General features: G+C 44.1%; 1 protein-coding gene and 1 long non-coding RNA gene across 3 annotated transcripts in view; both read left to right on the top strand.

Annotated features, from left to right (window-relative positions):
* Positions 1-17,734, top strand: part of Tmem87b (transmembrane protein 87B) — a 49,259-nt gene extending 31,525 nt beyond the window's left edge. For both annotated transcript variants that reach the window (XM_047522370.1, XM_047522369.1), the window contains exons 16-19: positions 4,895-4,968; positions 7,355-7,407; positions 14,420-14,450; positions 14,925-17,734. In XM_047522370.1, the coding sequence (XP_047378326.1) occupies positions 4,895-4,968; positions 7,355-7,407; positions 14,420-14,450; positions 14,925-14,984 (218 nt within the window). In that variant the 3' untranslated portion in view covers positions 14,985-17,734. The remainder of the gene's footprint in view (positions 1-4,894; positions 4,969-7,354; positions 7,408-14,419; positions 14,451-14,924) is intronic.
* A 232-nt stretch (positions 17,735-17,966) lies between these two features.
* Positions 17,967-21,519, top strand: LOC124963158 (uncharacterized). The gene is made up of 2 exons (XR_007104666.1): positions 17,967-18,678; positions 20,331-21,519. It is a non-coding gene; the product is annotated as an uncharacterized LOC124963158 (long non-coding RNA).
* The last annotated feature ends 1,585 nt before the right edge of the window (positions 21,520-23,104 follow it).

Genomic DNA, 23,104 nt, shown 5'->3' with positions numbered 1-23,104 from the left:
ACATACAAGTTTCAAAGTGACAAGGGATGTAGTCAAGGCATCAAGTAAACCCCTGTTACATTTTCCCACTGTTAATGGTTTCCATTTCTATGGAAAGTGGGCAGTGACATCTCCAAACTGCTTCCTGCTGAAAAGGGGTGATGAAGATTCGAGTCTTTAGAATGGAAGCTTTTTACTTGATGTTGCCATCTGCTCTTCTGGGTTTTTGTTGCAAAAGCATTTCTTAACAATAAAACATTGAATTTACCAAGAAGCCATAAATATATGTACACCTAATAACAGTGCTATCAATTTTACTCCTGAATTTTGAAGCTACATGGACAGATCTGGTCATAGTTAGCTATTTGAACATTCCATTTTCAGTCCTAATAACACAGGTGGACATATCAGTACTGATGCACATGAGTTGAGCAAAGCCACAAAGCCATCAACCTTGAGTGACCTGTTCAAGTCCACATCGAACAAGATAGACCATGCATATGACTTTAAAAGTCTTGAAAATATTTCCAGAAGGGCTGGTGATTAATTCAGCAGTAGAGTGCTTGCCGAGCATGTGTGAGGACCTGGATTCCATCCCCAGTACTGCAGAAACAAAAAGTTCAAAGATTATAGTCATGCAGAGAGTGAACTGTGACCACCATGGAGTTAAATTAGGCAGTAATGACAGTAAATACCTAGAAAAAATAAACATTGGGAAGTTGGTAGCACATTCCTAAGTAACTAATGGATAGAAGAAATTACAGGGGTAGTATAAAATGTTTCATATTAATTGATAAAAACAGCACATCAAACTTTGTGGGACTAGCACAGTCCCTAGAGGAGAATGTATAGCTTTAATGGCAGTTATTACTAAAGAAAGAACCGTGTAAAAGTAGTGCTTTATGTGTCTAAGAACTGAAAAAAAAGAACAAATTAAACCTGGAGTAATTCATCAAAAGGAAGGGAATTATGAGGTGTTAAGTGCCTGTATTGCGAGAGAAACAGAAAATCCACAGAGCCATCATCGTCCTCAAAGGGCTTAGCAGAAGGGAATTCACTGCAGACTGGTCTGAAGGAGAGATGAGGACCATCACTCCCAGTGCAGAGAGGGACTCCAGCAGTCAGGACTGCATGGTAGTGTCACAAACGGCTCCATGGTGGTCAGGTGGTCGCCTTGGACGAAGGAGACAGTCCTTAAAAAAGTACACACACCAAAACTGCCCTGATCTTAGTTCTGAACTTGCGCCCCTAAGTTCATAGAGCCCTTATCTATTAAAGAAATTTGGTTTCTAATTTTAAATCTTCCTAAAAAGTACCAGGTCCAAGTGGCTTCCCTAGTGAATCTTTCAAATAGTTCATTGAGGAAGAAGTATTTCAATCTAATGCAAACTGTAGGATGTAGAGGAGATGAGAATACTTTCCAATTTGTTTTATAAAGTCAGCACAACTGAGATGCCAAAAATCTAACAAAGACATACAAGAAAAAACATATAACAGACCAATATCAGTGAGTGGAGACATTAAAATCCTTTATAAGTATTAATGAATAAAATCCAGCAAAGTATGGAAAGGCAATCGTCATCAGGGATTTTTATCCCAGAGTCATTAGCCTGTTGTAACATTTTGAAAACCACTTAGTGTAATTCATCATATTAAAAGATGGGAGAAGCCAAGGACGGTGGTGCTCACCTGTAATCCCAGCTCCTCAGGAGGATTGTTGCCAAGTTCAAGGCTGGCCTCAGCAAACTTAGTGAGACCCTGTCTCAAAAAAGTAATAAAGGAGCGCAGGATGTAGCTCAGTGATAAAGTGCCTCTGGGTTCAGTCCCCAGCACCAGGAAAGAAAGAAAATGATGTAAGTAGCTCACTAGGTGCAGCGTTGATAGAAACCAACTTCACAAATTACTTTTGGGATGGCATGAAAAGACCACAGCCATAGTCATACTCAGTGGTGAAAGAGCGAGTGCCTTCCTCCCACGACTGAACGGCTTAGTGCGCGTGGGGGCCCTGCAGCACAGGGCAGAGCAGTCAGCAGCCCCGCAAGCCCAAAAGGTGTGTGGCGTGGGGACTTCATAGGTGCAGACCACAAGCTTATACGTGTGCCTGCAGCATCTGCAGAAGGTGGGTGAAACAGTAAGGGACCACGACAGAACCTCACCAGGTGTTTTTCTGTATACTAATTGAAAGTAGGAAAGTTAAATTGGAGATATTGTAATACCTTCAAAAATAAAATATTTAGGAACAAGTTGATTGAAAAAATGTAAAGAATCTCTGCAATGAAGACCACAAAATAATGCAGAAAGAAATTTAGAAAAAGGAAATACAGAGATATAATACAGCTGCAAATTGGCACTCTCAATATTAAACTGTCAGTTCCCCAAACCAAGAAGTAGGTTGAGGACAATCTGAGTCATAATTCTAGCTGACAAAAAAATAGACACAAAGGTTAAGCTGATTTTAAATGCATATGGAAAAGCAAAAAGCCCGGAGGAGCTTAAACCTTGAGTCATGACGTGGACACACCTTGAAAACTCATTAAGTGAAAGAAACCAGTGATAGAAGTCAGCCCACATGGTGGTCAGCTGACTGGACGAGGGTACCAGAGGGGTAGTCTTTTCCACAGAAGGTTCTGGAACAACTGTCTGAACATATGGGAAAGCCACCTAGATTGCTAGCACACATCTCACTGTAATTAATCCAAGGTGGAGCACAGACTTAAGGGTAAAACCTTAAATTGCAACTCTTCCAGATAAAAACTGGAGCCATCTCCATGACCTTGGATGAGGTAATTTCTTAGTACACAAAAAACAGTAGCCATAAAACTTTTAAAAATTAGTAAAATAGGCTTCATCAAACATTAAAATTTTTTGCTCATCAGTAGAAACTTAAGAAAATGGAAAGACTACCCACAGTGTGGGATAAAATTCTCTTAGTACACGTATCTGACAGGACTTCAGGTGTAATGTAAGAATTCCTCCAGATCAGTAAAGATAACCCACACTGTAAACAGGGACAGGAGACTCGAATGGACATCTCACCAGAGAAGACAGCAGTGACGAAACGCATGGTCACAGGTGCTGCACGTCCTTGTCACAGGGAAGCAGCTCAGACCATAATGAGATGCCACCACACATCCCTTAGAGGGCTAAAAACACCAGACCCGCGCCGTCTGCTGGAGAGACCCCGCAGCTGGGTGTCTCGCACACCTCTGAAAGAATCAGCAGGCCAGGAGAGCGCTCAGAAGCAGCTCCGCCGTTCCTCAAAAAGCCAGACTTAGAGCTGTCAGGCAGCCCAGCCGTTCCACGGTCTCCACAGGACAGACCCTTGACAGCCACTGTACTCTCATCACCCTAAACTGGGAATAACAAGTCCATCAGCAAGTGAGCGGATAAAGAAGTTAAATACTATCCAGGAACAAAGTACCCAGCGTCCTCAACAGGAGTGAATCTAAGAACTTTGTGTTTCATGATGTACCCAAATCCAAAAGATGGTAGTCCATATGTGGAATCCTAGGAGAAGCTGAGCAAGCCATGTGATCGCCTCAACAGGGTTGCTTCTGATGGGATGGGATTGATTGGAAGGGAAGGTGAAGGACCTTCCGTGATCTGGGAGTGTTAAATCTCTTGATTGGAATGCTAGTTACATAAGGGTACGTGTTTGTCAAACCTCTAGCCTGTACACTTGAAATCTGTGTATTGTTACAGAATTGTACTTCAGTTTTTAGGAATGAGTGTATTGCACCTCTTAGAGCAATACTGTGATTTCCAGTGTCCCATAGAAACATTTTTAGATTCCAGGACTTCATCTTGGTTTATTATATCATTTTATGCTGTTGATCCCATGATGATGTACCAGTTATCCTAGTTTATGGAAAAGCAATATTTGTAAATTATTGTAATGACAAACATGAATACTTACTGGGCATAGATTTTGTGTCAGGCACTTTTTATGTGCTAAGCGGTTTAATGCTCCCCAGAATTCTATGAGAGAGACAGTGTAACCCCCATTTTAGAGTTGGGAATGCTGAGTCATTGCTGGGCCAAGGTTGTATGAGAAGCACCAGATTCCCAGTGAGGCGGTTTAGTTTAGGACCCACACTCTGGACCCGTGCCACCCTGAAACTGCTGACACAAAGAGGAGCTTCTGTCAAATGGGAACAGAATCTTTTTCTTCCTCATCTTATTTCTACCATAAGCACATTCCATATCTCTTTCCTCACTCATATATCAGCAAAGTAAAAAATAACCCAAATACATGTTTTAATCTTGAATATATGATGTAAAGCCTGTAGATTTCAAAGTCCTTAAACTGAAATGAGTTGAAGCTGAGGAATTACATGTAGGTATGCTCGTTTGAGCTCTGAAGCTTGGTGTCAAACTAGCAGCTTGGAAACCTGGTTGTTCTGATGAACAGCCGTCAATGCCTGGAGCAAAAGATGCGTGGCCTCGCCCGTAGGAGCAAGCTAGAAATGCTGGTCTCCCCTGGTGGCCAGTGGCCAATGGCTGCAGGGGCTGTCAGGGAGGGAGCGGGAGCAGGCAGGGCCACCAACAGGTGCAGAGCACCGGCGGCCGGGGGAGCGCCAGGGGCCTGCAGTTGGCCTCCAGGGCCGCGTGTTTCCAGCACAAAGTGGCAGTCACTGCCTGAGGGCATGGACGTGCTGGTCACCCGACCGATCATGCACCTTGTGTACATGTGTTGACGTGTCTGAGCAGCCCGTGAACACAAACAATTATATCAATTTTAATACGACTTTTCCATACCTCTGTCTAAATGGCATAGTAAAGCTAGCACTCTGCCTAGAGTTTCCACTATTAAATCTCCTTTAGGGAAAAAAAAAGTCCTTTTCCTTAATGGGTTATTAATTGTGATGAATGTGAGGAATTTATAATTTACATATTTCTATGTTTCTCTTCATAGCTGAAGGAATAAAATTAAGAGCCTCAAAAACTGTTTCCAATGGAACAGCTAAACCTGCTACTTCAGATAATTTTGTGAGTATAGTATGTACTTAATAGAATCTCAGTCTTTAATACTTCAGAACTGGTAAGAGTCTATTATTCATTGATTGGCAGAACAGTTTCAACCATGGTTTTTGATATAAAAATAATTGTTACCATATGGCAATACTAGTTCAGTCCCGTAACTATAATATCCCTGTTTTGGATTCTTCTCAAAAGTGCTATCCTTGGGCCAGCAGCATGAGTGTCACCTAGAGCTATTAGAAATGCAGACTCTCAGGCCTACCCCAGACCTGCGATTCTGAATCTATTTTCCAATTAGATTCCATGAGTGATTATGTGCATTAAAGAGTGAGAAGCTTTTTATAATCATAGCTTGTGTTTTCAGCATATTAAATTGATTCGTGAATCCATTTTAATAGCATGTGTTACCTATTGGGAAAAGAACTTTGTGTTATCCACAGTTACCAAAATCAATAGATTTTTTTTAATGAACTATGGAAGCTTGAATAAAATGGTATGATATAGAATATGGACATTTTGTGCATAAAAGTGATTATTCTGAAGATAAAGAAAAATGGAACTGTCTTGAGTTTATACTCTGCTGTCTAGAATTTTATATGCTACAAATAATACTATGTAAAAAACTGTATATGCATATAAGTTCTAATAGGACAGATGATGTATGAAAATGTATTTGGTAAATTCTCTAATTTTAATATTTGGTAATAATCCTTTAAAATGTGTTGTTTCATAGCAGTTTAAGCATTCAAAAAATATTATAGTTTCCTTTATCTGATGTTAGAACTATAGTTTGAACATCAGTAATCAAACATTCAAAATCCAAAATACTCCAAAGCCACTCTGACACAGATGGAAAAATTCACACCATGAAACTTTATTTCATGCTCAAAATTGTTACAAACATTGTGTGAAGTTACTTTAGGGCTGTGTGCATAAAGTGCATACAAATCATAAATGAATCTTGTGTTTGGACTTGGGTCCCATCCCTAAGCTGTCTCATCATGCATATGCAAATATTACAAAATCTGAAAAAATCTGAAGTCTGAAACATGTTTAGTCTCAACCATTTTGGATAGGGATACTCAACCTGTATTACAATTTCAATTTCTTAGTTTTTCCCCTATCCTAGTGATGTATCTCAGGGTATTTTAAAATTCATCATTTGCAAACATAGCCAGTCCAAATCTCAGCAATTTGGGAGGCTGAGGCAGAAGGAACACCAGTTTGAGGCCAGCTTGGGCAACTTAGTGAGACGCTGTCTCAAAATAAAACTTAGAAAGGGCTGGGGCTAGTTCAGTGGTAGAGTGCCCCTGGGTTCAGTCCCTAGTATCAAAAAGAAAAAGAAGTTTTTGCAAATGTGTTAAGAAAATAGTTTTTCATTTCTCTTAAGTTAGGTGCAGTTAGGTCTTGATCAGAGATTGGGGACTTCACCCTCACTGATCTGTCTCTACTCAAGACCCGCTCAGAGATCAGGATTCCTATTAACCCTGGCTCAGTTGCTTTGTCTCTGTTGGTAAGCAAAGTGTAGTTCATACTAGAACTAGAGCATTCTGTGTAGCCAGGTAGACAATATTAAGAAAACTTTGATTTGTTTTATATTATAAAACAAAATATTCAGTATACCTTATGCTCTTCTCTGAAACGATTATGAGCAAGTTCCCGTTGGGGAACAAAAGCTGTAGACAGCCCAGCTGGCCTTCCTGCTCCTTTTCTTGTCCCTCTAGGGATGTGAGCGCTGCACAGTGACACCTGGCTTTGCTAAGGTAGATTATTTGGCACATCCTCCTTTCCTCTTGAAAAATTATTAACTTGTCATAATTTTTTTGTGGGGGGCGTACTGAGGCTCTAACCCAGAGGTGCCCTGCCACTGAGTTACATCCCCAGCCTTTTTTATTTTTTGAGACAGGGTCTCACTAAGTTGCTGAGGGTCTCGCTATGTTTCTGAGGCTGACCTCATACTTGAGGTCTTCCCATCTCAGTCTCCCTAGTTGCTGGGATTACAGATGTGTACCACAGCACCTAGCTAATTCATAAGAACTTCAACAAATTAGGAAGCATAGAAGTGTGGAGAAGCACAAACAAACAGTGAAATCAGTGTTCAAGAAACTGTTTTCTATCTTCTGTGTCAATTTTGTTGTATTAGGGTTGTTTCTCAGGACAAAAAATAACATGGATGCATCTAACAAAATCCAAAAAGTGAAAAAAACCTGAAATCAGCATTTTATTTGCCTGTTTATAAACACTCATAATTTCTGTGTGGCATATGTACCAACTTCTTGGGACAGATAGCAACTAAAAGAATGCCATGGATTCGAACTTAAATACTTATCTTCTTCTAAAAACTTCTTTCAAATGATATTAAGCAAGTGCTAAATATAAATATTTGTTTCTACAGGATGAAGATTTGAAGTGGGTGGAAGAAAATATTCCCTCTTCATTCACAGATGTGTAAGTATTCTGTTAAAGTCCCAACTTCAGCTGCAGTGTAACGGGCCGGTCTCATGCTGGCACTTGCTTTTTCGGCCTCAGCTCTATGTTTCTGTAGCCATTGCCAGGGAAGGGCTGTTGTTTTGTTTGTTTTGACTTTTTGGTTTTTTAGGTTTTTGATTTTTTTTTTTTTTTTTTTTAGAGACAGAATCTCAGTTGCTTAGGGCCTCACTAAGTTGCTGAGGCTGGGTTTGAATTCTCATCCTCCTGCCTCAGCCTCAGTCTTCCAAGTTGCTGGAATTACAGGCCTGAGCCACTGTGTGCCCATCTGACTGGTTTATTTCTTAAGAAAAATCAACAAAAGCAAAGCCCTGACTTAGTCTCTCTCTCTCCCTCTTTTTTCACTAAACAGAACATGTAATACTAGTGACCTGGGACAAACTCCAGCTTTTTCTAATCTACAGTTATCAGGGTCATTTTATTTTGATATAATTTTTTGTAATGGAAAAGTTCAAACATGTAAAAACTTTTTATAAACACATATAACCCACAATACCATGCATTGTATTTTGGAGGAAAATGAGCATGGGAAAAATAGAATTCATAGGATCTCTTTGGGGAACCTGCAGCTGTTGAGGTACCTCTCTGTCCTTGTCCTGTTCAACACAAGAATTCCACATAGTTTTCATGGGAAAGACAGAGGCACCAAGCCTGGGAACATTTTCTCATACTGTTCTGACCTTCCCTGTCCCATCCGTCTCTTAAACAGTTCTGTCTGGTCTGATATTCCTTTTATCTGAAGAATGTCCTATTTCTTGCAGTGCACTGTGCTGGAAATGAATCTGTGTGAATAAATCTTTGTTTCACTGTTTCTTAACAGCATTTTTGCTAGGTATAGAATTCTTGGTTGATAGTGTTTTTCTTGCAACACTTCAAATGTTGTCACTTGCATTTCTTCTGGGTTTCAGAGTTTCAGAAAAAATCTACTTTAATTCTTTTCCTTGTTCCTTCATATGTCTTATGGGTTTTGTGTGGTGGTTTCAGTTTTTGGTTTTGTTCTGCTAGTTTTAAGACTTTCTCTTCAGTGTGCATCACTCAAAATATGATGACTGTGTGTGTGTATGTGTGTGTGTACATACTTTTTCATTTGTTTTGGCCATATACCTTGAAGTGAAATTGATGGATCATGATAATGTAGTGTTTAACATTTTGAGAAAATGGCAAGCTGTTTTCCAAAGCTGCTGTTATTTTACATTCCTTTTAGTAATATATGAGGGTCACAGTTTGTCTTCGTCCTTGCCAACGCTTGTTATTGTCCATCTTTTATGTTGTCTTTTCATGGCTATGAAATGGCATCTCATTTTGCTTTGAAGGGACTGCTGTTATTTAAACTGTGGTAACTGAAATTGACGCATGTGCAAAATAGGAACTAACACTAACGATGCACTGTTATGCTTTTTTTTTTAACAGAAAACATGTATATATTCTTTTATGTTTACCCATGTATTTAGTATTTCTTCCTAACATATGAAACATGAGCTAAGAGCCCTCTCCTGAGGGTCTTTATTATTTCTTACAGTATGGGTTTGCTGGCAGACAACCTGTTTTATTTATGTGAAAACGTATTGTTTGCCTTCCTTTCCCAAGAGTAATTTTGCTGACTGTAGAAACCTTGGTTGACCTTTTGAGCCCTTCACACCCTTCAGGACTTTCACATTGTAACTTTAGCATGTTGACTTCCTTCTGTTTCTCAAAGCTCTACCACACATCAAAGCTTGATTAAGCTGATGGAACTTTTTTTTGTTTTTAATATTTTTGTTTTAGTTGTAGGTGGACACAATACCTTTATTTTATTTTTATGTGGTGCTGATCATCGAACCCTGGGCCTCACACATGCTAGGCGAGTGCTCTGCCACTGAGCCCCAACCCCAGCCCTGGAACATTTTTATACATGTCTTTTCTTCTTACCTATCCTGTTTCTCTTAAGCAAAGCAATAGGTCTTGTATTTTTCCATACTTTTTATTGACACATTATAATACATAATGATGGGATTCGTTGTTACATATTCATGCATGCACAAATAGAACAATATAATTTGGCCAGTATTATTCTGCAGTGTGTCCCCTTTCCTCTCCTTCTTCTTCCCCTGGTCCCATTTCTTTACTGATCTTCCTTCAGTTTTCATGAGATCCCTTGCACCTTTATGTTTCCTTTTCCCCTTTAGTTTCCGCATATGAGAGAAAACAAACTACCCTTGACTGATTTGGCTTCTGTTGCTTAACATAATCTTCTCAAGTTCTATCCATTTTCCTGCAGATGACATATTTCATTTTTATTTTGGCTGAGTAAAACTCCATTGTGTATATACACTACATTTTCTTTATCCACTCATCCATTGAGTGACACCTAGGCAGGTTCTGTAGTTTGGCTATTGTGAATTGTGCTACTGTACAGATGGGTGTGCATGTATTGCCGTATGAAGACTAATTCTTTAGAATAAGACTGAGGAACGGTGTGGCTGGGTCCTGCAGTGCCTGTTCCCAGTCTTATGAGGAACCACCATACTGGTTTTATAGTGGTTGTATTACTCATAGTCCCATCAACAGTGTACAAGTGTCCCTGTTTCTCCACATCCTTTCCAGCATTTATATTTTGTGTTCTTGATAGAGTTAGATGAAATTTCAGTGTAGTTTTGATTTGCATTTCCCTAATTGATAATGGTGTTGAACATTTTTTCATATTTTTGTTGTCCATTTGTATTTCTTCCTTTGAGAAGTGTCTGTTTAGTTCATTTGCCCATTTATTAATTGGGTTATTTGGGGGGGGTGTTAAATGTTTTGAATCCTTTATATATTCTGGATATTAATCCCCTGTCAGAAGAACAGCTGGCAAAGTCTTTCTCCCACTCTGTAGGTTCTTCACTTTGTTTCCTTTGCCATGTAGAAACTTTTTAATTGGATGCCACCCCACTTATAAACTCAGCATTATTTCCTGAGCTTTAGGGGTCCTGTTGAGTCATTGCCTGTGCCTACCTGTCAGTGCTGACCCTACATTTTCTTCTAGGGGTTGTATAGTTTCTCATCCAGTCCTAGGTCCATTATGTGCAAGGTGTGTGATAGTGAGCTAGGCTCCTTCTTCCACACATGGATAATCAGTTTTCCCAGCACCCGTTGTTTAAAAAAAAAAAAAAAAAAAAAGGCTGTCTTTTCTCCAGTGTGTTTTTGGCAACTTTGTCAAGAATCAGACGATTGTATCTGTGTGGGTTTCTCTGTCTTCTAGTCTGTACTGTTGGTCTGTGACTGTTTTGATGCCCATACCATGCAGTTTTTGTTACCATAGCTCTGTAGGTATAATTTGAAGTCAGGTATTTTGATTCTTCTAGCATTGCTTTTTGGCTTAGAATTGCTTTGGCTATTCTGTCTCTTACTCTTCAAAATTAATTTTAGGACTTTTTTTTTTTTTGTGGTACTGGGGATTGAACTCAGGGCCTTGTGCTTTGGAGGCAAGCACTCTACCAGCTGAGCTATCTCCCCAGCCCAATTTTAGGACTCTTGTCTAGTTCTGTGAAGAAAACTGGTATTTTGGTGGCATTGTATTGACTATGCTTCTTATTTTTGGCAATATGGCCATTTTAGCAGCATTAATTCTGTGAGCACGGGAGGTTCCTCTGTCCTGAGGGCTAATTCAGTGACAGTTTCCATGTGGAAGTCTCTCATCTCCTTGGTGAGGTTCATTCCTAGGTCTCTCGTTTTTTCGGGTGATGGGACTGTTTTCCTGATTTCTTTCTCAGCGGATTCATTATCGGTGTATAGGGAAGCCATTGATTTTCATTTCTGTTTCTTCATTTTTAAAAGCCAGGTCATTTATTGGTGACTCCTTGTGGGACCCCTCAGGGTGAGCCGGGCGCTGCGGCAGCGGCCCCCTGGGCGGCGGAGTTGGTCCTGCGGGGAAGCCGGCCTTGCCGCCTAGCTGGACCACCTGGCCGGGCCACCTGACTGGGCCGCGTGGCTGAGCCGCCTGACTGGGCCGCCTCGCTGGGCCGCCTGACTGGCTGCCTGACTGGACCGCGTGGCTGAGCCGCCTGAGGGCCGCCTCGCTGGGCCGCCTGACTGGACCGCGTGGCTGGGCCGCCTGACTGGACCGCCTGACTGGACCACGTGGCTGGGACGCCTGACTGGGCCACCTGACTGGACCGTGTGGCTGGGCCGCCTGACTGGGCCGCGTAGCTGGGCCGCCTGACTGGACCGCGTGGCTGGGCCGCCTGACTGGACCGCGTGGCTGGGCCGCCTGACTGGGCTGCCTGACTGGACCGCCTGACTGGACCGTGTGGCTGGGCCGCCTCGCTGGACCGCCCGGCCGCGGCGTCCTGCCCCCGTGGTGCTGCAGCCAGGCCGGGCCTCGCGCTGGGCAGGGCGGCCGCCTTAGCCTCGGTCGGCTTCTGGAGACGGCGGGCCTCCCGGGTGGCCTCCCCTCACCGCAGGGGCCTGTGTTGATTTCGCGCCGCCGCTTCGCTCCGCCTTTTGGGGGGCGCTCGGGTCCGCGCGGAGGACCGGGTCCTCTGCCGGCGGTGGCGCCGCCTCTTCCTGAGCCGGTTCCTTGGGCTCCCGCTCAGGCCCGGCCGCCCGGCTGGGACTCCCGGCCCGCACTGCGTGGAGCGTGGACGGCGCGGCCTCGCGGGGTTAGAGGCAGCGCCCCTCCCGTGGGCCCGGCCGGCGCGGGTCGTGGTGCGGCCTCTGAGGCCGAGGCCGGTCCCTTCCAGCCCAGTTTGGGCCGCGCCTCATCGCGGCTGGCGAGGAAGGCTGTCGCGGCTCTGCGCCTGTGGAGCTGACCGCCCGTAGGTCCTCATTCCTGTGCGCGTGTTAGACCGCCCTGCGCCCGCAGAAGAGCGTGGTGGCGACGCGTCGTCTTCGCGCGTCCTGGGGCGGATTTGCTGCCACCGCCGAAGGGAAGTTGGCCTGTGGCTTTCCCCTTGAGGTGCCCTTGCCTGGTTTAGGTATGAGGGTGATGCTGGCTTCACGGAATGGATTTGGAAGTCTTCATCCCTTTCCATTTCATGGAATGATTTCAGGAGGGTTGGCATTAGTGCTTCCTCAAAGTACTGGTAGAATTCAGCTGAGAACCCACGTGGTCCTTGGCTTTAATTTGTTAGAAGACTTTTTTTCTGTCTCATTGCTTGTGATTGGTCTAATGTGTTCTCTTGATTGAATTTTGGCAGGTCACGTGTGTCTAGAAATATATCCATTTCTTCTAGGTTTTTAAATTTATTGGAGTAAAAGTTTTCAAAAGAGTTTCTAAAGATCTGCCGAATTTCTGTGATGTCTGCAGCGATTTCGTCCTTTTCATCTCTAATTTTATTAATTTGGGTTTGTTTTTTTGTGTGCTTTTTTTTTTTGTTTTGGTTAGTTTGGCTAAGAACTTAACAATCTTGTTTATCTTTGTTTCATTGATCCTTTGCATTTTTATTCTCAATTTCATTGATTTCAGCTCTGATCTTATTTCCTTCCCTCTACTGGTTTTGGAATTGGTTTCTTCTTCCTTTCAAGGACTTTGAGATGCATCTTTAGGTTATTTATTTGGGAGTTTTCTGATTTTCTTATGTGGGCACTCATAGACTTTCCTCTTAGAACTGCCACTGCCTTCATAGTGTCCCAGAGGTTCTGGTATGTTATATCACTGTTCTCATTTGAGTTCAAGAATTTTTAATTTTTTTCCTCCAATTTCATCATTCAAAAGTGTATCATTCAATCTGTTTGTTTATGTAGTTTCCATGTGGTTCTTTTGGAGTTGATTTCTAATTTCATTCGGTTATCAGCTAAGATGTAAGGAATTATATCAGGTTTGTTGTATTTGCTAAGAGTTACTTTGTGGCCTAAAATATGGTCTGTTTTAGAGAATTTTCCATGAGCCCCTGAGAAGGAAAGTGATTTACACTGTGGTTGGATGAAATAGTCTAGATGTCTGTGAAGTGAGTGCATTTTACGCAGAGTATTTTTTAGATCCTTAGAGTCTTCACTGAGTTTCTGTCCGGATGACCTGTCTAACGGCGAGAGGCGTGTTGAAGTCACCCAGGATTATGTGCTGGGGTTTCGTGGAGGCCTTAATTTGAGTAGTGTGTTTTATGTAATGAGGCGCACCCACTTTTGAGGCTACTCGCGCTTGGGTTTTCTTGCCAGTGTGGTGTGGCTTTGTCTCTTCTGATTGGCTTGGCTTGTCTGCTGGGTCGCGGTGAGGGCGGCGACTCCTGCCACTGCAGGCGTGTGGAGGGCTCCCTTCCACCGCCTTTCCTGGCGTGTTCACTCACTGACACACGCGACGTGGACGTGGGTTTTCTCGTCAGATGGCCGGTCACCACTTCCACGCCTACCCAACTAGTCAGAGAGCGAAACAGCACAGAAGTGAAAAGTGAATCCACGTTTGGGTGTCAGTCCTGCGGGGGAGGATCCGCTTGTGTGTTTTTAGCTGTTGATACTCCTCCGCCACATTGCTCCCGGGTTTCTTATCTGTGTGGGTTTCCTTTCTGAAGTTAGGGTATTCAAATGCTTCAGTTGACTTTTGACAAAGCAGTTCTTAAAGGAACACACATTCTGCAAAGGGCTTTGTCCTAAGTAAGCGCATAACCCTCTAAATTTGTAAATGAGTACATTTGCTAATCCACATCCAGAGGGCAAAGTGGAGCGTAACTGGAAACCCTTGTTTCCTTCCCACAGGTCCAGTGGTCCCGATGTCTGTCACCGTAGGGTCTGTTCTCTGTTCTCTTTGAAGTTTATCCTCAGCGGCTCCGCATCTGGGCGTGGTGTTCCTTTGTTTGAATGTGCCCCAGTTTATCCGTGTGGGCCGCTTCCAGCTTGGGGCTGTTGAGAACAGTGCTGTTGGGAAAATCCTTCTCCATGTCCGCTAGTGAGCCTGCGTGCTCCCTGGTCTGGGCTGAGCCTGTCTGGAGTGGGAATTGTGGCCCCCGGCTGTTCTTGTGTTATTTTCCTAGATTCAGTGGCCTGCTCTTAATAACATTGTCACTTTTTTCTTCTCTTTTAGAGCACTTCCAGTGCTGGTGGATTCAGATGAGGTAAAATATGTTTTTTGCTTATTTCCTTAGAGCTGTTATTGCACAAAATAGAAATGTATTTCAGAACGAAATTGTGAACGTTACCTTTCAAAACGAGCATCAGTTGAGCAGACCGCAGACTGGTTTGTGGTAAGGCGTAAAGGACTTGTGGGTGAAGTCCTCATTTCAGACAGAAGCAGAATAAGTGCTTGTTGGCATGAAAGAAGGGACACAGGTCTCAACGACCCTGCACGAGCCGTGCTTGCCTCCCGGAGAGTCTGGGCTGTCGTGTTCCTAGGTGGCAGGGAGGTGAGGTTTTCCCACCTTTCCACAGGTCATTGGTGCATTATTAGTGTGTCCGGATTATACCTTTACTTTCTCTATCTGATTCTTTCCCAAACTCGACAACTTAAATTGTGATTTTTGAAAGATTAAAAACCTTTGTTATGGTTTTAGAAGCAGTATTTTGACACATAATTCTTCTTTTCCTTCTAGGAAATTATGACCAGATCTGAAATAGCTGAAAAAATGTTCTCTTCAGAAAAGATCATGTGATCAGAACATGTGTAAATAAAACACGTTGTCGGTAAAGGACTCTGATAGAGGGGCGAAGAGCCTTGTTATGGTGTGACTCAACAGGCGCTTGCCGTGCTGTCCTGGAAGTCAGTGTGTCAGAGTGAGGACCCGGGTGGTGGAGGGCTCCGCGTCCTTGCCGGGGGTGCGGGTGGCCTGGGTTTGGAAGGCACCTGAGAGAAGTGCTCGGTGAAGACGTGCGCGGCCGCCTGTTGGCGGCGGTGCCAGTCGTGTGGACTTGGTTCTCTTTCTCTTCTCTGGAAAGGAGGGTAATTCCAGACATCTTTAAATTAGACGGACTCTCCTCCTGTTCTTTCTCCTCCCCTTCGGGGTAGATAATGTGATTCTTCTGAAGCGTAGTCTATCCCCATCTTTTGGATTTGTAATTACTAGATGCAGTGATGATTTTTTTTTTTACTTTCATACTGCAGTGATTTAATGTTGGAATATAGGTGTGGTTTTATGTCTCACTTTGCCTTTTTTTGGTCTGCACAGCGCCCTCATTTGTAAATAGCCCCCGTGAGCATCAGATCATGGAGTTAGGTCTTCTCTGAGCTCAGGGGACACAAGTGCACAAAGAGAAAAGTCTTAAGAGTCACTTCCAAAGATTCATTCAGCCACTGCCCCCTCCTCGGCCACGGGTACATGTACTGCTGCTGAATCTGCTGGGGAGGTGGTGGACACCTGGCCGCATGGGGCCCCCAAAGCACTTCCTGCCCAGCAGGCTGGGAGATCCTCTGCTGCTGAGCCTTGTGGAAGCCAGCTCTGTCTCTCACGTAGTCTTGGCGTTCTCTGCTTCGTGATAAGATGCATTAACTGCAGAGTGCGTCACTACTAGTCTTGTAAAGGATTCATGGACCTTCGGCCATGTTTTCTGCTTATTTTGTTGGGCTTGTTGTTGACGTGCGGGTTGGCAGCTTTTGTTTTCAGGTCTTTTTTTAAACTAGAGTGTTCTAACCTGACAGGCAGCTGAATGTAGTGTGATGAAACGTGCAAGTCCTACTGTCCGCGTGACCAAAGACCAGGGCTGGCCTGCGTGTGGGACGGTGTGGAAGGGTGGCGTCTTGCCTTCTCTCAAGGAGGTCTGGCCTTGGGAGCTGAGCGCGACTTCAGAGAATCCGGTGGAGAAAACCTGAAAATCTAACTCTTAATACAACTTCTCATTTTTTTTTTCACTGTGAAGCCACAGAACTTTTCCTTTTCCTTTCAGAAGCCTGCTTTCTGAACTGTTTCTTGTTTACACATGTTGGAGGCGTTGGTAAGGGCTGTCTCAGGGAGCAGTGTCCCTGGAAAGGTGTTTGTGGTGGGACTGGAGGAGAGCGCTGCTGGAGAGGCAGGTGTCCCAGGCCGCTGCCCCGGCTCCTTCCTGAGGGGAGGGAGTGGAACCACTCCAGGTTCCATTCCCTCCTGGAGTTGCTGCCCACTGAGTGTCCCCGCACGTGTGTCTGCCCTGGTGGGGTGCACTCCACGCTTGGCCCGGTTGGTTCAGACTGGAGGTGCCCGCGGTGCGCCGTGGGTCAACCCCAGCTCAGCAGGCGGCAGTGGAGAGTCCTGGGCTGGCAGCCAGGAGGCACTGTGAGCAGGGGGTGGGAGTCAGGCTGGTGACACTGGGGAACCGCCTCCGCTGGCCTCACTACTGTTCTGAAGGACACTTCTCCTGCTGGGAAGAAGAGCCTGCTGCGTAGTCGGCTGGGGTGAAGGCAGCCTCTGCGCTCGCCCCAGAAGGCAGGTGCCTTGGGCCAGCTGCTGCCGAAGGGCATGCGCAAGTCTGTCCCTCCTGGCCACGGCGGTGTCCTCTGTACTCCTGGGAGGCAGGAGGGGCCGCCGGGCTCCTGGAGGCCGGCAGGAGCGTCCCTGGGCTGCACAGTTCCTCCCTCCTGGCTCCAGGCTAGAGATTTACTTCCAGGAAGCCTTGGGCACTGTCCTGGTGAAAGGCGAGGTCTGAGGGCAAAGGCCCTTGGATACGATAAGTGAAATGTGCCCAAGAGGAAATTTGCATGGTGTAGACTAAATATCCCCTTTAAAGGGTAGTCAGCTTATTTCAAAAACTAAGGAAAAGTAGTTGATCATTTTATGCCTAGATAATTTTCCTTACTTTGCTTGTAAAGAAAATAATTTTTCTAATCTTTCATATCCTGTAGAGTACTGTCCCTTCTGTATTACAGTACGTTAGATTTGCACTACTGTAACGTCAGGACTGAAAGTACAACAATGTACATGTACGTTTGATTTTGATGTCTTCTTTTTGAAAGTGGCCTGGGCCTGCCACCCTGGCTGTAGCGACTAGTCGAGAGCTGGTAGGCTAGATTGAGGTCTCTCCTTCCAGAACTTGGGTTTCATGGCAACAGCATGCAGTTAGCAATACGCAGCACCACGCCTTACAAGACAGCAGCTGGACACGGTCAAAGTTCTGAACATATCAATGTATATAAGTGACAAAACTAGATTTTTAAGGAAGTGTGTGTTATACCACAGGAACTTGATACTGCATTAAGAAACTTCTTTAGAACTAGGAAAGAGTTTTATTCATATATTTGGAGAGGAAGTTTGGGGTTTAAAAAGTTGTATTTTTATTTAAAAAACTTAAATTATTCTATAACTTGAAAGACATTTCTTTGAATATAGGATATAATTTGAAAGTTTTGTTTGAAATAATGATGTATTTTTGTGCCTTAATATTGGTTCTTTTAATAAAATACTTTCTGAAGTTTTGGATGATTGATTATTTATGATATCTGAGTGGTAGATTATATGATCTACAGGAAATACAGACTGAGTAGATGGCAGGACATGAAATTCTTCAAAGAGGAGGTATATTTGATTAAACATGAAGAACTGTTCAACCTCAAAAGTGATAAAGAAATGCAAAACAAAAAGTTGGGGAAATTTCTAAAAATTAACCTAAATCTATGTTCTTTTTTCTAAAAAAAAAATTTTGTTTTAGTTGTCAATGTTTATTTTATCTATTTATATGCAGTGCTGAGAATCAAACCCATGCCTCACACATGCGAGGCAAGTGCTCTACCCCTGAGCCACCACCCAGCTCCTAAGTTTACATTCTTTATAGACATGTGTGAAATCCCTTCGCTATCAGAGTCTGGTGAACTGTGCACACTCACTAGTGATGGTAGGGTAGTTGGTCCAGTCTTTGTGAGAAGGTTTTCACGAAGTTTGGATAGTGTCAGTTCTGGTGATGTTTAAAGGATGACTCGAAGTGCAGAGTAAGGCTTCTGCACAAGCGTGTTTTCTGTAGCATTCAGGATGAAACTAGAGACAAATTTAAGTGTGAACAATAGGATAATTATTGAACTATGGTTTAATTGGCTCCTTTTGGGACACTGTGCCGTCATCAGATTATTGCAAAGAATTTATAATAACAGAAAAATACATGTTACCTATATAAAAACAAAGGATTGAACAGCGGTGCACCAAAGTGACACTTGTGGTCAGTGCTGTTGAGGTTCAGCCCCTAGTGGTCACCACGTGGCCCCAGCCTTTCAGGAGGCTGAGCTGAAAAGAAGCCATCCCTTCTTCACGTCCCAGCCCAGGTGGTGCAGAGGTGGGAGGCTGGCCCTCCACACAACCCCACACGACCCCTCCAAAGGCCGCCATTTGCGCCCAGCCAGCAGAACACGGAAAGAGAGCATGGAAGATTCTGGGGCTGGAGCGGGAGGTGGTAAGTATTGCTTCTGACCGTGTCCCTTGGAAAAACCTGGTCGCATGGCCACGTCAGACTGCCAGCAAGCTGGGTAGTGTCCGCAGCCTGCCTGCCTCCTCAGAAGGTGGGACTAATGCCCCTACGGCCTCGTTTTGGAGCAGTGGACTGCAGCAGGCCTGAGACCATCTCTCCTGCCTTTGAGTTTTCCTGACTTTCTAAAGATATGGTGTAAAACAGATAGTGCTTCACCTCAGCTATAGGGTAAAGGCCAGTGTGGTTTCAGGTCACAGCTCAGTCCATTAACAAGCCCCACCCTGCTGTGACCTGATGAAACATGGGGACATTTCTTCAGGGACATTCTCCCAGCCTGGTGTTGGGGGGCCAAGATGGGCAGCCCTGGAGGAAGGCAAAGGCCATGGAATAACTCAAGGCAGTCAGGGTGTGTGGGGAACACTGCAGAGCACCAGGCTTAGCCACTGTCCCCCCAGGAGAGGCCGAGTAACCCTTCTGGCACAGTGGCAAGAGTGGCCCAATCCCAGCAGGAATCCTCCTTAAAGGATTGCCCTCAAAGCCCTGAGGGAAGGGGGAGTTCCATTTCTGAGGGACCTGGGGCACAGGCCCTGCTTAAGCCAGCTGAAGTGAACATGGAAGATACAAGTGAGATAAATGGAATGAAGTTCAGATGCGTACTAACATGCATCTACTCAGGTGACCCAGAACAGGCTACCATAAGTGATAGAGGGCTGACAGTCAAATACCTCGGCTGTATAATATAGGCTGACCTGATAACTCAGATGTTAATAATTTGGGCAATATTTCCTTAAAATTATTTCAGAGAAGAAACTAGTTTATATATGGGGAAAAATTCAAAAGCCGCCCAGCAGGGGGTGCCAAAGTAATGTCTTCTAGAATTCCTGATCTCAACTATTTTGTCTTTGATTCTTGCCTTATTTAAAAAAAATAGAAATGTACTTTTTCTTATCAAATGCCATTAAACAAATTTGGGGATTTAAAAAACGAATCTTAAAAACATAACTTTTAAAATGTTAAACAAAATATGGGTAGGGTCTGAGGGTGTAGCTCAGTGGTAGAACTCTTGTCTGGCTACGCATGAAGGTCCTGGTTGAATCCCTAGCATCACGAGAAAAGAAGTTTGTGCCATAGAGCAGTTGAACTGCACCATTGAGACAGGTACACTGTGTGCTCTGGTTCCCCTTGCTGCGTCATTTCACGTGATTCCATTGTCACTAGCCTCCAGACTCTTGTCTCTAGACAAGTGGTCATAATGCTGGTGCTCTACTTCTTGATTCAATAAGTAGGGGTCTTCTTGAGGTAGAGTGGAGTCCAGAGAGTTAGCAACAGCCTCTGTTTTATAGCATCCTTACTGAAAATACCGAAAGTAAAAATGTTCTATTCCACAAATTTTGGTATCTTTTTAAAAAAAAAAAAAGACATTGTGTGTTTGCATCCAAGGAATGATGTTAGATATTTATATCAAGAGGGAAATAACAGGTTGCCTGTTATATAAATATAAGTTGTAGGTGGACACAGTACCTTTATTTGACGTATGTGGTGCAGAGGACCCACCAGGCCTCACACGGGCCAGCCAGGCGCTCTGCCCCCAGCCCCTGTTGCCTTTTTCACTAACTGTATGCTTGCTTTTTAAACAGTTTAAAGTTTTATAAGATGCAGTTGCAGATTTCAGTCTCTGGTAACGGAGGAGCCCTTCTGTTGGACGAACTCTTCCCACCGATGACTGCTCTAGACAAAGTCAGAGTAACAGCTACTGGAGATCATTTGACAGACCAGACCCAGGGTACCTGGAGAGCGTGCGATGCATGCATGCATGGGCCCATTTGCAGGGAGATAAACCCAGACATAAAACCCGCTTTCACTGGTTGGAGGAGAGATCGGAAGCGGCACAGCGGCTGGAGAGCAGAGGAGGAATTCCTGAAGAAGGACACTAGGCTGGTGCTAGCCGTCCCCACAACTCACTGTTGAAACCCTCTCCTGGCGATGGCATTGGGATGCAGGGCCTGTGAACGGTGCCCAGGAGTTGAGGCCGGGACCCTCAAAAGATGCTCCTAAACTCCCTGTTTCTTCTGCCACGAGGACACGTGGAGAAAACAGGCCTGAGCCAGACGCCGAATCTGCCGGCACATTGACCTCAAACTTCCTGGCCTCCAGAACTGTGAGAAAGGTGTGTCTGCTGTTGAAGACGCCCAGCCCCGCCGCCAGGCTGTGCTAGTTTTTTAGAGCCGTCCACACTGGACTAACCCTGAGCCAAAGAGACTCAGGGTATAAGCACCAGACTGCGTATAGAATCCGCCAAGTCCCTGCTCTCCCTCAGCTGTACGTGTGGGGAAGGCTGCATCCACCTCAGGCTGACAGGTGGAACCAGGAGTTCTGTTCACACATTTGGTTCAGGAAACCAAATTGGACCTTGATCCAACCAAGCAAATTGCCTACTTAACAAGAATGTGGGGAAGACACCAGAGAAAATGGCAGAATAAAGAAAGAGCTGAAAGTTTGCCCCTTCGTTTAAACAAAACAAAAAAAGCTTAGCAAGACCCTGTCTCAAAATTTAATAAAAATAAGGACTGGTAGCCGCGTAAGGTGGTGCACGCCTGTAATCCCAGCAGCTCTGAAGGCCAAGTCAGGAGGATTGTGAGTTCAGAGCCAGCCTTGACAACTTGGTGAGGCCCTGGCTCTAAATATATTTTTTAAAAGGCCGGGGATGTGGGTCGGTGTTAAGGGCCCTTGAGTTTAGTCATCCCCAGGGCCAAAAAAAAAAAGGAAAACTTTCAAAATCAACTTCTTAAAAACTAGAAATTAACCAATCTAATAGCAATCCAAAGAGCATTTACTCAAGAAAAATGACCGAATCTCAGAAGAGGAAACCCTGTGGTGTTCTGTTATGTCTGAGTGGAACTGAAGATTTTTCAAAGCTTCATTCCTAAAGAACTGTCATTATAGTTTGTGTATCCCATGTTCAAAACACTCAGGACCAGAAGCGTTCCAGATTTTGGATTTTTTTATATTGGAATATTTGCATTACATATGTATCTATCAGGGATAGGACCCAAGTCTAAAAACAGTTCATTGAGGTTTCATATACACCTTGTACACAGACTGAGGCAATTTCATAGATTATTTTTAGTACACTTGTTTTGTTTTTACTTGTGTTTTGACAGCAACCTGTCACATGAGGTTCATTGTAGAACTTGCTGCTTGTACCATGTTGGCACTCAAGAAGTTCTGAATTTGGAATATTGTGAATTTTAGCTTTGGGGATCAGGGATGTGTGATCTGTGATTGACTTGTCTGATGACTTTCTATAAGACCCCCTTGTCTTTATTTGATCCAAGTCAGAGCTTTTTGGGGACCCAAAGCCTCTTTCCAGGGGACACTTGTTAAAAACACTAATAGGCACATGTTTTCAAAGTGCCTAAAGCAATAAATAACAAAGCAAACCACAGACGGATCAAAAACCTTTTAAGGAAAAAATTTCAAATGAGATGACCACAGACACATTGAAGAAATCAGTGCACAAAGTTCCAGCATGTTTCTGGGACTCTGAAGGTCACGTGTGTGCACAGTTTGTGCATGCTCAAAGGCCACAGGCAGGAAGCGAAGGCAAGGCAGAGTCGCACACCAGCTAGATGTATTCTGAAGGTGTGCTCCCCCCCACACACAGTATCGTGGCAAACACTGGGAGACTTAATGGTCTCAAGAGTTTGAAGAACTCTGAGTTCCTAGTTGGCAGACCCTGGATAACTGAGTAGAGAATTCAATGAGCACATGTTACAGAAACTACAGACCACAAAAATAGTTCAGCGAAGTCCCCAAACAACTACTACAATAAGTAGCAACTGCAGCAAACCCTGGGGAGAGAAGAATCTGATTTTCAGAGTTACTATATTGTATTACTTAAAGTGTCCAGTTTTCTCCAAAAAAATTACAGCACAGGCAAACAAGATGGTATGATCCTTGCATGGGAAATGCAGTTATGATGATATTCCTCTGCTGGGGATGTAACTCAGCGCATTTGCCTGGCATGTGTGAGGTCCCAAGTTCCATTCCCGCCAGTCGAAAAACAAATTTAAAAATGTTGCTGAGAAAGACCAGATATTGGAGTTGGACTTAAAAGACCAAAAAGCTTTTCACTGTTGGGAATTGTGGTAGGGTTGCCTACTGCCATCTCTCAGACTTCAAGCAGTATGGAGATGGAGGTCACGCTGTGTCATGCAGGTTCCAACACAAGGCTCAAGCGCGGCTGCTGCTGAACCAGTGACTGCGAAGACGAAGACCTGATTAGGCGCAGTTTACCTTCAGGTTGCGATTTACTGCTAAGTTAGAATGGCCCTGGAGTCACGTCAGTACTGGGCACACCGGCCCCAGGCAGACCTTGGTTTTACATGGCAAATAGTCAGTGGCACAAGAA

This window comes from Sciurus carolinensis, chromosome 13 (genome assembly GCF_902686445.1).
Source record: "Sciurus carolinensis chromosome 13, mSciCar1.2, whole genome shotgun sequence".
NCBI lineage: Eukaryota > Metazoa > Chordata > Mammalia > Rodentia > Sciuridae > Sciurus > Sciurus carolinensis.
Note: the sequence above shows the minus strand (reverse complement) of the source record. Positions and strands in the feature narration are given on the sequence as shown.